A 17,415-nucleotide genomic window follows, 5' to 3' on the forward strand; every position below is an offset into this window, starting at 1 on the left:
AAGTAACTACAAATATAACACCATGGCTCCTAGCCATGTTTCTCTGCCAGTCATAAGATGGGTGTGACAGGTGCTCACCATCGGCAGTGGTTCTCATCTGAGGACATGCTCAGTATAATCTGGAGGAATCCAGGCTGAGGCAGGGAAAGCAGGGCATCTGTGCTTTGATGATACAGATAAGGAAAATATTCTTTGAGGAATTTCCATGCCACTCCAGAAACACACCTGTAGAGGTTGGGTTACCATCTTGAGGGAGCTTTTGTTGTTCACTGAGAGGAAGTTAGATTTATCTTAACTTCAGGAAATTTCTTTTGATTAAAGTACATTTAAAGCAGTTACTCATAAATGGAATTTATTTTTGCCCAGGACCTAGAAAATGGATCACCTTGTTTAGACAGCTTAGTTTCAAATTGAAGATAAATTCTTCTTGTTGTACTCGTTTCTCCCTGAGAGTCTCCCTGAGAGAACTAAGGATTTTCATAAAGAATCTTGTATTTAATTGATTTCCCCTCTCAGTACTGTCTTCTCATACCTAGGGGAATCCCATTGAAAAATAGGGTACCAGAAAAGAAGCCTCCAACTCCTGTACTCGCAGAGTTGAGTTACATTATCAGAACCATGAAGGCAAGTTACTCTTGATAATCTTTCTGCCCCAGGTAGGAATGGTTCTCCATTCTGGTCCTTGCTTAGGGATTCACTTCCATTTTCTTGCATAACTCATCATACAAAAATTGTAGGTTTCTTATACAACCTATAATATCAAGGTTTATCCAACTTACTGACTTTCTTAGTGTCTTGCCTAATTCCTCAGTTAATAGATTGCCAGAGTCATTCCAACAGTAAGTGTACCACTGGCTCGGCACTACAATATTATTTCCTAAGGTGAAACAATAAGCTTGTGTGCTTAACGGGAAATTGCCATCATATATAAATACCAACAACTGCTGTATTGTCCTAAAGGGCTAATTAGTTAAGCTATATGATGCCATCATGTTTGGTCGCTATGCTTTTTTCTTCCTCTCTTTATCGCAGGACATTAAATGGTCCTCATTTAGCTATCCTTGTATTGCCTTTGACTTCAGATACTCCTGTTTTCTTTCATTTTAGCCCCCCTCAATTCAGTGAGTTTAGTAAATTGCAGAGTTGTGCAAGCATTATTATAATCCAATTTGAGAACACTCCCATCATTCCAAAAAGATCCCCCAAGCTCAGTTGCATCCACTCCCTGTTTCTTCCCCAGCCCAATACTCATCTCCTTTCTGTTACTATAGATTGGCCTTTTCTGTACATTTCTTATAAATACAAGCATACAATATATGGTCTTTTGTGTATGGTTTCTTTCACTTAGTGTTACGTTTTCAAGGTTCATGCATGCTGTAGTGCGTAATTGTGGCACTTCATTCCTCTTTATGGCTGAAGAATAGTCCATTATAAGGGCATAGCACGTTTTGTTTATTCACCACTTTCTGGCTGCTATGAATGATTCTGCCATGAATATTCATATATAAATTTCTGTGTGGACATCCATATTAATTTCTTTTGGGTGGATTTCTAGGAGTGGAATTATTGGGCTATATGTTAAGTTTATGTTTAATTTTTAAAGAATTTGCCAAACTTTTTAAAAATGGTTGCACTATTTTATGTTCCCACCAACAATGTATGAGGGTCCAGTTTTTCCACATCCTCACTGATGCTTGTTATTTTCTTTTTAATAGCCATCTCAGTGGGTATAAAGTGATAGCTCTTTCTGGTTTTAACTTGCATTTCCCTCCTGACTAGTTATGTGGAACATCTGTGCCTGTGCTTTTTGGTTATTCCTATGTCTTCTTTGGTGAAATGCCTATCCAGAGCTTTCCCCTATTTTTTAGTTAAGTTGTTAGTATTCTTATTATTGAGTTGTAAGTGTTCTTTATATATTATTCAAATCTTTCCCCCATTTTTAAATTAAATTGTTAGTATTGTTATTGAACTGTAAATGTTCTTTATATATTTTGGATACAATCCCTTTATCAGAAATATGATTTTCAAATATTTTTTTCATGCTCTTTTAAAAAACTCTCTTGGGTCACTTCAGGCCAGAGAATCAGGGAGATTTCCCGTTCTGCACCCCCACCCCCATTCTTTTTGGTAAGACAAAGCACGTTCTGCAAGTTTCCAGGGTTCTCTTTAAGATAGATTGTATTTTCTACATTAAACCGATCCTCAGTTTTCCCTCTGTCCTCTATCCTCCTTTTCTGGCGGGTGGGGTAAAAGGAGGAAATTTTATTTTTTATTTTTAGGAATTACAAATGCTGTTCTTGATATGTGCTTTATTTTGGGCTCTGAACAAATCTGTTTTGAAAAGAACCCTTTTATTTAGGCTACTCAACATTTTCTGAAATTGATAAAGTTTCTCACTGTTTAAACTATTGTTTCTTAGTCCTGGTTAGGCTTTTGTGTCTGTTTTCTTCTGCCTATATATCCTGTATTGAGTCGCCACCACTATTCTGTATCATAGGGTTTTTTCTGCTCTTTATTTCTGGTTGTGGAGTAGAAAGCCTTACTCTCAACCATCTCCTTTATTGCTGCTATCTGAAAGTCAATACCCAGATGCTTTGTGTTTGTGGGTATTGCTGCTAATAAGTACAGAGCAACAAATAGTAAATAAAAAAGTATTAGGAAATAGTGTAAGTTCTACAAAATTCACAGAGTCTTCATAGTATTTTTTTCTGGTTATTATTTCCACATATTATTCTTAGAAGTTATAAGGCAATTCCCTCAGTGACATAAAAAATCTTAGGTGGTTCTCTGTGCATCTTGAGTTTTTATCTTAGGGATTAACTTTCCCCAACTTGGATCATCCATGTACCAAATATAGTCGACCCATATTATTTGCAGATTTGCCTGCTTGCTAAAATTTATTTGTAACCCTCAAACAACACTCTGGGGATTTCGAGGTCATTCGTGCACATGTGCAGAGGAGTGAACAGTTTGAATCTGTCTGTGAGCATGTGTCTCCCTAGCAGGGGTGGAACAAGGTGAAGCTCTGCCCTCTTGTTTCATCTGTTTTACAGAGATAGTCACAGGATGGAGACAGTGGGCAGTGAAGTGCAAGAAACTCTGGCTCTTAGGTCCATTTCTGACCCCACTAATGGGACAACCTCACGCAAATCACTCAACACTTCTGAAATTCGTTTTCTCTTTGGTAAAATAAACAAAATAGACTCTACCAGGATGAGGTTTTAGGATTTAAGATTATACTCTATTTCAGATATGTACATATGTACATATTCCCCTAGTAACAATGGTTCAGCATTTGCTAATTAAGTTTTTGCTGGACTTTATAGAACATAAACTACCACAAATAATGAGTATCAATTGTAATTTCAGAAAATTACTAAATCTTCCTGAAATTGTCTCTGTGTAAAATAATTTGTTAACCTCTATCTCCCAGTGTAGGAGCTGGTACCTACAGAATTGTCTTTCTTTTCTCATATAGTCTTACCTAGGCTGGCTTGGATGTTGGACTGAGAACCTCAGATTAAAGCTAGAGGTTGACTTGCATTGGAAGAGCTACTTGGCCTGCTGGAGTTGTTGGGCCCTTCTGGAACCTACCTTCCCATTGTCTCTGGGTGGCTCCTGCAGGGTTAGCCCATCTACCCTTCTACACCTGTGGCTTTCAAATATCTTTCCCTGGATTTCAGATCTCTTTACATTGCCTTTATAAGCACTTTCCCTGTCCTTTTATGGAAGCATCTTTGGCTTATGCAAGTGAAGGGTAAATCTTCCTTCTGTCTTCAAGTACTGTGTTTCCCTGAAAGTAAGACCTAGCCAGACCATCAGCTGTAATGCGTCCTTTGGAACAAAATTAATATAAGATCCGGCCTTATTTTAATATAATATAAGACCAGGTCTTATATTAAAATAAGACCTGGTCAATACAATATAATACGGGGTCTTATATTATTTTTTGCTCTAAAAGACGCGTTAGAGCTGATGGTCCAGCTAGGTCTTATTTTCGGTGAAACACGGTAACATCCACATGCAGAGGATTCACAGGTTTCTAGCACCAAAGTCTGTCTGCCAAGCTCTGCACACTCTTGAATCTTCTAGGCTACGCTAACAATATTTAGATGTATGGTGCACAAGATTCCAAAAGTTGAACCTGTCTCCAACTCAAGTTATCCTCTCTTACCCTATCCCACAGAAGACAAAGCAGTTCAAATTTTCTTCTTCCTCTGTTTCTTATTTTGATGAAAGGTACTTTTTTTCATCCAAAAATTACTCAAGGAAGAAACCTGAACATCAATCTGTCTTCTCTCTCTTTAATTATATTTTGTGATAGGTAATATATTCATTCATAGGGTTAAAAAATCCAAAAGAATCAAGCTTTGAAAGATTTTTCTTCTCTCCCTCTTCCGTTTTATCTAGTTGCTTCCCTACTTCAAGAATAACTTTGTTGATCCCTGAGAATACCTCCATTTTTGCATAATGCAGTTAACCCATGAACAACGTGGGGGTTAGGGGCACTGACCTCCTGTGCAGTTGAAAATCGACATGTAACTTTTGACTCCCCAAAAACTTACATACAGCCCCTTGGTATCTGCAGAGAATTGGTTCCAGAACCCTGCAGATAACAAAGGCTGCAGATACTCAAGTCCCTTATATGAAATGGCATAGAACAATGCATAGTTTGCCATCCGCATCTGAGGATTTTCACCTGTGGATCAAAAATACTGTTTTCAATCTGAGGTTGGTTGAATCCACGGATGTGAAACCCAGAGATAGGAAGGCTGACTACCATGTTTCCTTGAAAATAAGGCCTAACCGGAAAATAAGCGCTAGCATCATTTTTCAGGATGACATCTCCTGAACATAAGCCCTAATGTGTCTTCTGAGCAAAAATTAATGTAAGACCCGGTCTTATTTTCAGGGGAACACGATACATATATATTTATTTGTAAAAATTCACATATAAATGGATCTGTGCAGTTCAACCCCATGTTGTTCAAGGGTCAACGGTACTCACCTGTTTATAGAGATGATAGTTGACTTGAAGTCAGGAGACCTTTCGTAGGTACATAAAGGAAAATACGTGTTGCATTTTAGAAGATTTCTATCAAACAGCTAAAATTAATGAGATTTATTTTGAATTGAATGTATTTACCTGTAAGACTGAACTTCTGTGGAATGCCTCATTCTGTGATAATACAGATAAAGTAGATTTGACATATACTTAATGATTTTTTGCTAGTATATTTTTAAATCAAGACATAAAACATATACATTTTTATGCTTTGTATGTACGGTTTGCTTCAGTCTTAGTTGTGAATCTTTTAAACTTGGGACCATAGCTATATTTATGTACTTTATTATTCTTTCAAAAAGTAGTTATTCTATTTGCCGCTGCCAGCTGTGGAGGACACAGCAGTGCACGAGACACATCCCACACCCATGAAATTGTGCATGTCATTTCTGAACTGGCAACAGAAGCATTGTTACATTGGCCATTCTTCATTTAGTTCAGTAAATATTTATGTGTCTTGATCACAGTGCTGGTCCCAGAGTATCTTCAGGTACTTCACAAATAAATATGAAGTGGAATGAAAAAGCTGGTGAAAATGGCTTCCAGGGGAAATGATTGCGTTAAAATGAATCTGGATCAAGATCTGAAGTTGTTTAAATTAGCTTTTAAAAGTATTCTCTATTATGTTATAGTTGAGCACATATTTTTTCTCAGTTTATTGAATTTGCTTTGGTAGGGACTTAATCTTTTTTTTAGTGTGCCAGTGTAGATGTGTGAGATACAGTCATAAGTTGCTCTGGGCATGCTAGACTTGAATATTTTCAGCCTGCTGAATGGAAATTCGTAAATGAACTGATTGTGACGTCTGTTCTTCATATTTTGATATTTTAGATGCATAGGGGTTTGGGTCCATTCTCTGTAACTGTTTAAACCAACACTTTGAGATTTCATGTAAACATATTTCTAAGATTCAAGTGTAATAAAAACAGGACTTTTATTATCCATGAGCCAAGAAGAAATTGAGGGACTGGAACCTAAACTTTCTAGTAAATTTCAAGACTTGCTTCATGAGGCCTTTTTTTTAAAGATTTTATTGGGGAAGGGGAACAGGACCTCATTGGGGAACAGTGTGTACTTCCAGGACTTTTTTTCAAGTCAAGTTGTTGTCCTTTCAGTCTTAGTTGTGGAGGGCACAGCTCAGCTCCAGGTCCGGTCGCTGCTGCTAGTTGCAGGGGGCGCAGCCCACTATCCCTTGCGGGAGTCGAACTGGCAACCTTGTGGTTGAGAGGATCATGAGGCCTTTTCCAAACCTAGAGAACAGAGAACAATTCTCTAGTCTTAGATTCAGCCAGCCAGCTTCAGGATGGTTAAGCTAACGTGGCAAGATTCAGTAAACATTTGACAGTGTTTGTCTTTCTTTAATATGCATTTTTAGTGTGATATAATAGGATGAAGAAACCATAAGAAATTAATTATATTTTAATAAGTGGCACTGCATTAGATCAATTTTCCTTATTTAGCTAATGATTACGTATTATTTTGCTGATTCCTTTTTCTCCTCTTTCCTTTATCTACCTTTGCACTATTTTATGTCTCTACTTTATACCTGACGGTGTTCATGAGAAAAAGAATGAAACCTATCCTGGTCTACTTTTCACCTACTGTGTTTCCCCGAAAATAAGATCTAGCCGGACAATCAGTTCTAATGCATCTTTTTGAGCAAAATTTAATATAAGACCAGTCTTATAAGACTGGGTATAATATAATATAATAATGATATCATATAATATCGGGCCTTATATTAATTTTTGCTCCAAAAGACACATTAGAGCTGATTGTCCGGCTAGGTCTTATTTTCAGGGAAACACGGTATTGCTTGTTTCTGCATTCTTACAAGTTATTTATAAATCTTGCCAAAGATGCCTACTTTTACACAACTAAAATTAGTAATATAGTAACACTGTAAATTTTTGAAAGGTGTTTTTACATATATATTTTAGTTCTCACTATGAGAAACTTTATACTTGTTTCATAGAAACCAAATAATTGTTTGATTACTTCCTCTTGTGGTAAATACTTAGTTTCATCCAAAATGATTTGTCGATACTAACTCTTGAGAACAGTTTTAGATAGTCCAGAGAGATTTTAAAAATCATTTAGAATGGGCTTTGCAATAATTAGGAGGTTATGGCAGATGTGTTCAACCTGAGCTGCATGTTAGGGTTACCTGCAGAGCCTGGGCCACACCCTGAGAGATTCTGTCTACCTGTTTGGTGTGGGACCCAAGCAGTTCCACTTTAAATCAAATTTAAACTACTTCTATATTTAATGTTAAAATTCCCAGGTTATTCTAATATGCAGTCAGGGTTGAGACCCCTTTGTATAGATTATGTTTTTGCTTCTACAACTAACCAGTCTTATAGACAAGGAAAAGACACCTAAGTTTTAATGATTGGTACCCATCTTGTACTTTAAGTTTTATACAACTTACGTGATTTTTCCCAGGAACTCATTTTATACAATACGAAAGACTTCAAATGGTAAGTGACTGGTCGCAGATTATGCAGCTATTGAGGAACCAAGGTTGGACAGTAAGATATCCACCCTTAAATCTATCTTTCTCATCACCCCACCATGTTTAGATATGAGTCAGTTGAAATGATGAATCTTGAATTAGTTCATCTTTAGAGCTCTTCTAGTTATGTAGCATGAAGTACCTTTTTTTTTTTTTTTTAAATTAAATTTATTGGGGTGACAATTGTTAGTAAAATTACATAGATTTCAGGTGTACAATTCTGTATTACATCATCTATAAATCCCATTGTGTGTTCATCACCCAGAGTCAGTTCTTCCATCACCATATATTCGATCCCCCTTACCCTCACCTCCCCCCCCCCCACCCCCCTTACCCTCTGGCAACCACTAAACTATTGTCCGTGTCTATGAAGTACCTTTTGCTTGTGGCTCTGTGTCCCACAAATTAACTTTCCACAGAATTTTGAAGGTACTGAGAACTTCATTCAAATGTTTTGTGAAGCTCTGGGATTTCTTTGACCTGTCTCAGGGAGACTTCTACCCTGCACACCACACTCAAATAGCCTTTTAAGGTACTTCAGAGTAGGGATAAGCAGGAGTGTTGGGTGTTAATAGGGTCAACATAGATGTAAATAAGAAACATAGATATTGCATAAACACTTTATACCTATGCTTAATAATTATTGACCTTTATATATGTTATGATTATTGACTAGTACATGATAAATGAACTAGATTAGATCCAACTACTACAAAAGAAAAACGGTCTCTAGATTTTATTATATTGAAATTTCATTATGTTTGTTATTCTTAATAAATGGCCTATTGCCAGCCTTAAAAATCATTTCTAATATTAAAATACGTAGGGTTTTCTAATAACTGTATTTGTCTTAATAAACTTTGATTTTTATATATGTTTCTATTTTCTCTTTAGTATTTAGCCATTAAAGATGACGGTCAACTGTTAGTACTTTTATTTTTTAATATGTATTACAAAAATTAAGCATTTATTACTTCATAGAAAAATCTCTTCCTATTGGCAGATACAGAATAATATTGGAATCTATTGAATACAAAGTCAAATTTGTTTCATCTGTTAGCTGTTAGAAAGTGTTAACACTTTTTGTTTGGATACTGTTTCATTCTTTTTTTCTCTATTGACAGCTTGTACCTTTCTATTAGAATTATTTTATATTGTTTATTTTTAAATCCCTTACTCTTATTTTTTTCATCTCTTTGACTAGCTCATTATTTTTTCATTGAAAAAGTTATACATGCATACAGTTAAGATGCACTTTAGACAAGGGGTATAATGATGAAAATGTCTCCTTCCTACCCTAGACCTCTTAGTCCCATTCTCAGAAGCAGCTATGTGTATTTTTTTAGGTTTCTGTGTTTGATTTTTCTGTTCTATTGAAGACAGATGTCAGATATGAGTTGTAATGAACAGCATCACACCATTTTTATCATACATTTGATGTATTCTAGTTGTATACTGCATTCTAATAAATGACATATTGGTGACATTGCTATTTAAGTTCTGCCTTTTATTCATACATTCTTTTTAATTATTATTTTCATTAATACTGATATGTTAATTATCAGTTTATTAGTGATGATTATAGATATGTCTCCATGTTATTTTAAAATTAAGTAGTTACAATGTGTATGTTTATGGTATTGTCAAATCCTTTGTATGTTAATGAAATTATCTTGTGTCAAGGTGATGTAAAAAAGAAGTTATATGAAAAACGTTCTTAAGATATTTTCTTAATGAACTTTAAAACTTATTTCTAAAAGTTTCCACTTTACTTTTAGGCAATAAGAATACAAAACAGGAAAGAGAGACCATGGCGTCTTTAAGTGATGAACAGCCTGTGTAGTCTCTTTGACCTAGAACTCTGAAGCTGAAGCTCCCTTTGCTTTAAGGCAATTTGAAATACTGAGTAGAAGCCTTGATTTCCAGACTCTTTACTTGTTGCCTTTATTACAGTGCTTATGCATTCGGTCTTACTGGCAACTTCAAATTCCAGGAATATTGACTGACCTTTGTTATTATCTTTTACCAGTGTAGCCCCAGTTTTGTTTTTTTATAAAAAATGATTGATTAGTATAACTAGATTCTTAATGGATAATGAAAATATAAGTCTCTCATGGTTTTCATTCAATGGGTCACCTTAAAAGAGTAAAAAGAAAACTAGATTAATTTCATACAACAATATTTTTCTTACTATGTTAAGTAGTTGTAGTTTAATTTGAGCTTTTAAATAAGGAAAAGTATTCAATGTTTCCTACCATTCTGTGTTCCTTGTGGAAGTTCAAGTTTTGAAAATACTCGGATTCAATACTAAATTTAAAAATGACTGCTTACCTAGATTTAGTTTCTTTGCCACTTTCATTTATTTTTTGAAAAAGGAAATTTTAGTTTTAGTTAATCTGTGGTAATAATAAGGAATTACAAAAGGTCTTAAATGGTATTGGATGGATGTTCCAGTTTTCAGACAAGACCAACAAACAGTTCAACAGTAAGGAAACAAAAAATGAGAAGCAAACATTTCAGATTGCATCAATCAGAATAATTTATTTTAAAAACTATAAGAACATTGCAAAGAAAATTAATTCTATCTGTTATGATTTTTGTGGATCAAGGGCCTTTTTATTTAATCTTTTTATCTGAATACATTTTTAAAAGTAGAATCAGGTTTTTAATATAATAAAATACAATGTGATAGAGCTATAGTCGTTTAAAGCATTATCTTTGATTTGATTTTGGCTTGAAGACAGTAAATGAAGATTTTGGTTTAATTTGTATAGGGTAGGTAGTTCCTAGATCACAAACCATTTTTTTTATGTGCCCCCTGAACATTCAAACATGATAATCAACTGATTGTTTTTGTTTTTGAAAATTCCAATATATATTGTGTTTTTAATGATATTCAGGAGGGGGCACATCCTATTAAGTAGTTCCTAAGATAGATACAAGACACAGAAAATAAATCCATGTAAGATACAGAAAATAAGTAACATGCACACACACATACGCATGCACACTTTTCTCTGGGAGACTAATCTCAAAGTAAAACAAAAATATAACCAATGTGGAGTAGAAAACCTGGTTGACTCAATTTCAGAAACTAGAAAGGAACTTAGCATAACTAGATGTGATTGTGTGTTACTTTCATGTGGGACGTGGGGCAGGCCGCATGCACCTTAGGAAAGTAAATCCACTTAGTCATATTCTTAGAGAACTGGTGCCAGGGTGGGGAAAGGAACCATACCAAAATCAGCTGAGGTTCTCACCTGTTTCTCATTCTTAGGAAGTCACCCATCCTTGGCTATGTGCAAAAAGAAATACCAAGTGAAAAGTGTGAAGTATGTTGGAACAGGAGAGTAAAATCAGCTCTGCCAAAATGACTGATGGCCACACTCTGCTAAACAATGGGAGCGTTAAAAGGCATAGGATGTAGTCTTGGCCTTTGAGGAAGTTAGCATTTACTAGGTAGTAGTGGGGTGTTGTGAGATATTTGCATAATATCTGTGTCAGCCCATGGTTTCAGGATTTTAGAATTACCAATATTTTAACCAATGATAAATAAAAATGTAATGGTAAAGCGTTTAAACCTTATATAGTATGATTTTCTTTGGCAGTATTGTCCTGACAGATAAGCTTTTTTTTTTTAATTAAAGCAGTATAAATAATGAGATTTCCATTCAGCTTTTTAAATCTGTGGCTAGAAGATATTCACATATTTCAAACCCTCTTTAAATGCTCCTGTGATAAATGAGCAGAAACTAAAAAAGGCTCTGTAATGACAAATTATTAATATTTTTTATAAAAATGCTGCTGCTACGATTGCAGGTCCTTTTGGAATAAATCATGGAATTGAGCTTCATTCAGATGTGGTGGAATATGCCAAGGAAAAACTGGAGAGCTTCATCAAAAATAGTGATAGCTTTGATAAGTAAGTATAGTTTTGGTTTTAAAGCACTTGGTATGTAAGATATGTATGACATGTCTGTTCCTCAATACTGTTAGTTTATTCATCCTGAAATAATTGAATGCAGCAAAAATCATTGTGTAAAATGAGAGAAAAAATTCGAATAATTATGCTATACTTCTTATTCTATGTAAGTCTATAGTCAATTATAAATAAATGCAATAACTTTTTAAAAATTTTATGCTGACATCACTATTAGTAGGGTAATGTTCCATACGTTAAACATCATGCAACTACCTTTTATGAAGATGCAAAGATGCTTGGTTAGAATACTTTCCTGGAACTGGTTTTATACCTTGGGGATAATTAACAACATAAGGGTGATACTTGTTAGCATATAAAGGACTTTCATAAAAACATTCAGTTACTTAGTATCTAGAGGAAATTATGATAGAAATACATTGATATATCTTGTGATAGGGTTGTTTGAGAAATTTGTTTATAACACCATTGTTTTGAACTCCTGCTTTCCCTTCCACGAAATATTGCATAGTCTTTGGTCCTTGAGCTGGCAGGGAAGGTGGGTAATATTTGGTGGGTAATATTTCTAAAATTTATCAATGATAATACAATGGAGGAAAGGCTTCTTATGCTAAAGTCTGTGAACCCTGAAATTATGTAAAATTTGGAGGGCATTTATATCTCTCAACTAGTCATTTTCGAAGAAAGCCTTAAAAAGAATAGGAATCACAAGTTTATATAACTTACACATTTTATATAAGTTTTAGTGCAGCTATTCAGAGTTCCAACTCGGGTTGTTGGGAGTGTGCCTTTCTCACTTGTCTCTAGTTCCCTGGGCATGACCATGAAGGTGAGGAACTTGGAGGAGTCTGGATCAGAGCTCAGGGCTTTTCTCTAGAGAGTTTAGGTTTGAGGACAGTGCCAAAAAGGCCCTGTGAATGCTGCAGAAGTGTATTTTCCTTTCTCCTTTCTTCACCCCTCCTCCCTCTTCCCCTTGCCCTTTTCTTTCCTTCCCCTTTGCCATTGCCAGTTTGTATCTGTCTATCCTCTGGCAAGTGGCACTTGAGCAGTTGAAGAACAGAGAACTGATATTATGTTGTAGTAAAATACTCATTGTTGAAAGGGAGGTTTTGTGTCCACCTAGGTGTGATTATAACTGGGATTGTAAAGACCTCAGTCAGGCAAGCTTGGGGGAGTTTGGAAATGCTCAGTTTTTATTTTGTTCTATAAGTAATTCAATGGATTGGAGCAAGCCACTTGAATTTTATGTATCAATTTGCTGAACACCATCATTTATCTTATTTATGCTTGTCTTTATAAATAACATTTAATTCACATTTTGAATCATTTTTCAAGTGCTTACCGTGTTGGTTCATATTCTATTTCCAAGAATAATATATTGACAGAAATAAAAGTTTTAGCCCAGGTAATTTTACAAGAAATTGGGGTTCAATTTTAGCATCCTTTTATATTTCTGTGTGTCTTACGATTAGTAGCATGTTAAGGGCTTAAGATGTGGACATATTTTTTATACTGTTTATTAGAACTATAGAATTTTGTTAAATTTGAATTTCTGTTTTAAGTATTTTGATGTTGAAACTATATACATGTAAGGACGTTTTGAATACATTTGAATTTAGAAAATATGAAAGTAATATTAGTGAAAGTAAATGTTTAAGGTCTATTGTAAGGTCTTTTATATGTATGTTAGTAATATATTTCATGTATTAATACATGGTGGCACAGATAATTCCGTTTTGGGTCATTAATCAAGCAGAACAAACTCAAGGAAGAATCTGGAGTCATTGAAGCCCCTCTATACAAGTATCTATGGAGTGAGCGCAAGTGTATTGCTGACAAGTGGACATGGTCATGGGAAACAGTAAAATATGTCACTATTTAAAGCATTTTTCTATGTTGATACAATTTAAATATTAAATAATCCATAACATATAAGGTTGAGGAATAAAGTTTTATATATTCCAGTATATAAATACAGTTTTCTAAAATTGTTATCATGTATTTATAAAATGATCAAATTTCCTTGCCTTGTATTTCTTGAGTTGTTATTGTTGCCTTGTTTAGATTTGTTATTCATAAAACAATGAATTGTAAAATATGGTGATGTGACTGATCTAAGTGTTTCTTTTTAATTTGTAATGGTCTTATTTTTTAGTTAAAATAGTCAGATTTTGTAATATAGTTGTTTCTGAAGTGTTGACTAATTTTTAAAACGGATTCTTATATTAAACTAGTCTGGAAAAATTAAACAGTTCTGGGAATTTTAACTATTTTGGTTTTCAAGTAGTCTGAAATATTTGTTACGTATTTCAGATTATAAAAGTAGCTTGCATACAAAGAGTAGGTACTGGATAAATGTTTCACTTTGCATAAAGTAGTGAGTGATTGCAAGTTAAGTGATCAAAGTTGATGAGTTATTCAGTGGGCTTTTTTGTCTTTTTATATGATGTGATTTTAGTGACAGAAATTATAAAGATACAGTAGTTTTTTCTTCCTATCTTATTAGTGTTGGATGATTTCCTTGCAATTTTTGTTGATGTTTGTGGATAATATTTCTACTTCAGTTTTGTTTTGTTTATTTTTAAGATTTTATTGGGGAAGGGGAACAGTACTTTATTGGGGAACAGTATGTATACTTCCAGGACTTTTCCAAGTCAAGTTGTTGACCTTTCAATCTTAGTTGTGGAGGGCACAGCTCAGCTCCAGGTCCAGTTGCCATTGTTAGTTGCAGGGGGTGCAGCCCACCATGCCTTACGGGAGTCGAACAGACAACCTTGTGGTTGAGAGCCCACACTCCAACCAACTGAGCCATCTGGCTATCTGGGAGCTGAGTGGCAGCTCATTGACTTCATTCTAGTTGCAGAGGGTGCAGCTCGCTGGCCCATGTGAGAATGGAACCGGCAGCCCAGTTGCCCAGCGCTCATGCTCTAACCAACTGAGCCACCTGTCTGCCCCTACTTATTTTCAGTTTTTAAATTTAAAAAACTTGCCATGTAAAGTGATTTTTAAAATCCGATTTCCAAGCAGTTTCATTATATTGTGTACAGGTCATCAAAATACATATTTTAATTAAAATACAAAGTAACTCAGGAAAATTAATTGCTACTTATGTTCCTTAGTACCAGATTATCCTTGATTATGTGTAACACAGAATAGATGGCTAAAACTTAATACTCTTCCAATCTTATTTATCCTTTTGGTTTAGATCTTTTTTATCAGTTCCTTTTTCAAAAGTATTGTCATGTCACTTAAATTTTAAACTGCATCTTTAGAGTTTTCTTGCATATGTCTATTGGCGAACATACTGCACTTCCAAATGTAGTAGGTGAGAAACACTTGATAAGCTACTCAACATTAGAATGTACAATGTCGGATGACCTCTTGAAAGATACGAATGTGTGTTTTTGTGTGTGCTCTATAAAGCGAGCGTGGTTCCTGTGTCCTGAAAGCAGCAGCCCTTTCTTCAGAAACAAGTGTCCTCATTATAATGCATGTGCTTTCAGACATCCTATGCCTTAGTCCCGCATCAGCAAGTGGAATAATTTGGAGAAGCTACTCTGAATTTACTGTTCTTGGAGATGCGAGGGAAGGGGGAGCCCTCTTGTATGATTTAGATATTCCTAGAGTCACTGAAATTCCTTTATAAAACTGGCGTTTGAATTCAAGGGTTCTGTAAAACATTGGAAAATGTTTCTAGGAAAGGTGGTCCTTTATAGTAAATAGTTTAGTTTTCCTGGGCTAAATGGTCTTTGTTGCAACTGCTCAGCTCTGCTGTTAGAGAACAAAAGTAGCGATAGACATTATGTAAAGAAATGGGCATAAGGATTATGTGTGTGTTATGTGCTGTGAGTAGGCTCTGACTGCTGGCAACCCTATGAATGAGTGACATCCACAATGTCCTGTCCTCAACAATCTGCTCAGCTCTTGTAGACTCACTCCTATGGCTTCTTTCATGGAGTCAGTCCATCTCATATTTGGTCTTCTTCTTTTCCTGCTGCCTTCTATTATTCCCAATATTATTGTCTTTTCAAAAAAAACCCTGCCTTCTCATTATATGCCTGAAGTAGGACAACTTGTTTTGTCATTTTAGCCTCTAGCAATATTTCAGACTTAATTTGCTCTAGGACCCACTTGTTCATCTTTCTGGCAGTCCAGGGTGTCTGTGTAGACACTTTATTTATAAAAACAAGGGCAGGCAGATTTGGCCTGTTTCCCAGTTTGCTGACCCCTATTCTACTCTTCACACATACTTTCTAGAACATCTTGATTTTAGCCCTCTCTGCTGTAGACAAGTCTGTGGGCCTAGGTTTTAAAGGCCCTTAGGTCTGGCTTTCACGAGGGAAGGAGAAGGTTGGCAAAGGTCAAATTGTATGAATCAGGATTTATGCATGTACAGTAAGCAAAATAATCTTTCCATCTGTAGCTACTTGGAAGAAGAAGTCGGTTAAAGAAGCCTGAATTATAAACCTTCAACCTATAAATACTTAGCAAATGAGTTAGTAATGGTATAGCACTTACTTATAGCTATAGTTATGTATTTATAGAATATGTATACGTGTGCATGTAGTTGACCTGGCTTCCTAGACCGCATGCTTTGGGGTGTGCCGTTTCCTTCTGAGACAACAGATCCCAGCTCCCCTCCCCTCTGAAGCATACTGTAGCTCATTTTGGAAGTATTCTGGTATCAGTAGCCAAATGAATAGTCTGACTTATTGAAGATTTTCATTCTATTTGAATGGAGTTCTTTCTATGTAGTTTGTCATATAAATGAGTCATAATATGAGTACTAAAAACAGTAATGAGATGATGAAAATAACAGCATCTAATGCATATTGTCTAATCATTAAATACCTTGTACCGTTCTAAGTGCTTTACCACAGTCCTGGAGGCAATATTGGTGTCCATGCTTCCCAGATGAGAAAACAGAATTAGGTAGGCTGTCTATTTATTTCGTTCTGATTTAGCTATGATGATGTAAACACAGAATTCTAATATTTCTTCCCATCAGTAAGCTGCTACCAGTGAATTATAGCCTAGCAATTTAGCCCCAGATATAAAGTTGAAGCAGTACTTTTATTTTCATCATTTATTTCCTTCAAGTTAGAATTAAGTAGTGCTGTTAACATGGTTAAATGCACTATAGTATTTTTATTATAGAGCACACCTACCCTTGTTCACTAATGACACAACGTGAATTGGGGGCAGAAATGAGTGGGAGAAGCAGTGCATTCCTCAGATTTTGTTGAGGTGTTAAGTTTAAAATTAAATTCATAGATAGCATAGTCTTGTAGAAGCTTTAATTGATTTATGGCAATATGTAGTGTCCTAATTTTGTTTTTAATTATGTTTTCATTTTTCACGTGATTTGATTTGCTTCTATATTCTGTCAACTTCATCACTAGAGGAGTCCTGCTTCATCTTTAAGATAATTACAGCATACTTGAAGTAGATTTTATCTATAAATATGTATTCAACATTATTTCAAAATAGTTCTCAGATATTTGAAGTTTTTATATGCTAGTAATGTTCAGCTGGAGTTTTATAACAATTATTACAAGTTGTAAATAGTTTTTAATCATGACAAACATTCAAACTGTGGGACAGAAGAATACTTAAAAATAGTCCTCCGGGATGTCAGTTATATATTGTAACATCAGTTAGAAATGGCATGAGTAAAAGTTTGATGGCCTCAAACACATTAGTAGAAGAAATTATTGTTGAAATATATGAAAGCTCACTTTTATATGAGGTACTGTCACATTTCCTGTAAAAAAGTTTAGCGATTGTTTTTGATCCTACAGATTTCCTAAAGTATCATTCAATGAAAAAATATCATTCTATTTACTTTTAACAATTTGCTTTAAATAATGCTTGAATTATTCTGAGATGAGTTTG

General features: G+C 35.0%; 1 protein-coding gene across 6 annotated transcripts in view; it reads left to right on the plus strand.

Annotated features, from left to right (window-relative positions):
• The window catches only part of PCMTD1 (protein-L-isoaspartate (D-aspartate) O-methyltransferase domain containing 1), a 70,071-nt gene that overhangs the window by 34,934 nt on the left and 17,722 nt on the right, over positions 1-17,415 (plus strand). For all 6 annotated transcript variants that reach the window (XM_019712565.2, XM_019712566.2, XM_074318926.1 and 3 more), the window contains one exon: positions 11,400-11,502. In XM_019712565.2, the coding sequence (XP_019568124.1) occupies positions 11,400-11,502 (103 nt within the window). The remainder of the gene's footprint in view (positions 1-11,399; positions 11,503-17,415) is intronic.

This window comes from Rhinolophus sinicus, linkage group LG14 (genome assembly GCF_036562045.2).
Source record: "Rhinolophus sinicus isolate RSC01 linkage group LG14, ASM3656204v1, whole genome shotgun sequence".
NCBI lineage: Eukaryota > Metazoa > Chordata > Mammalia > Chiroptera > Rhinolophidae > Rhinolophus > Rhinolophus sinicus.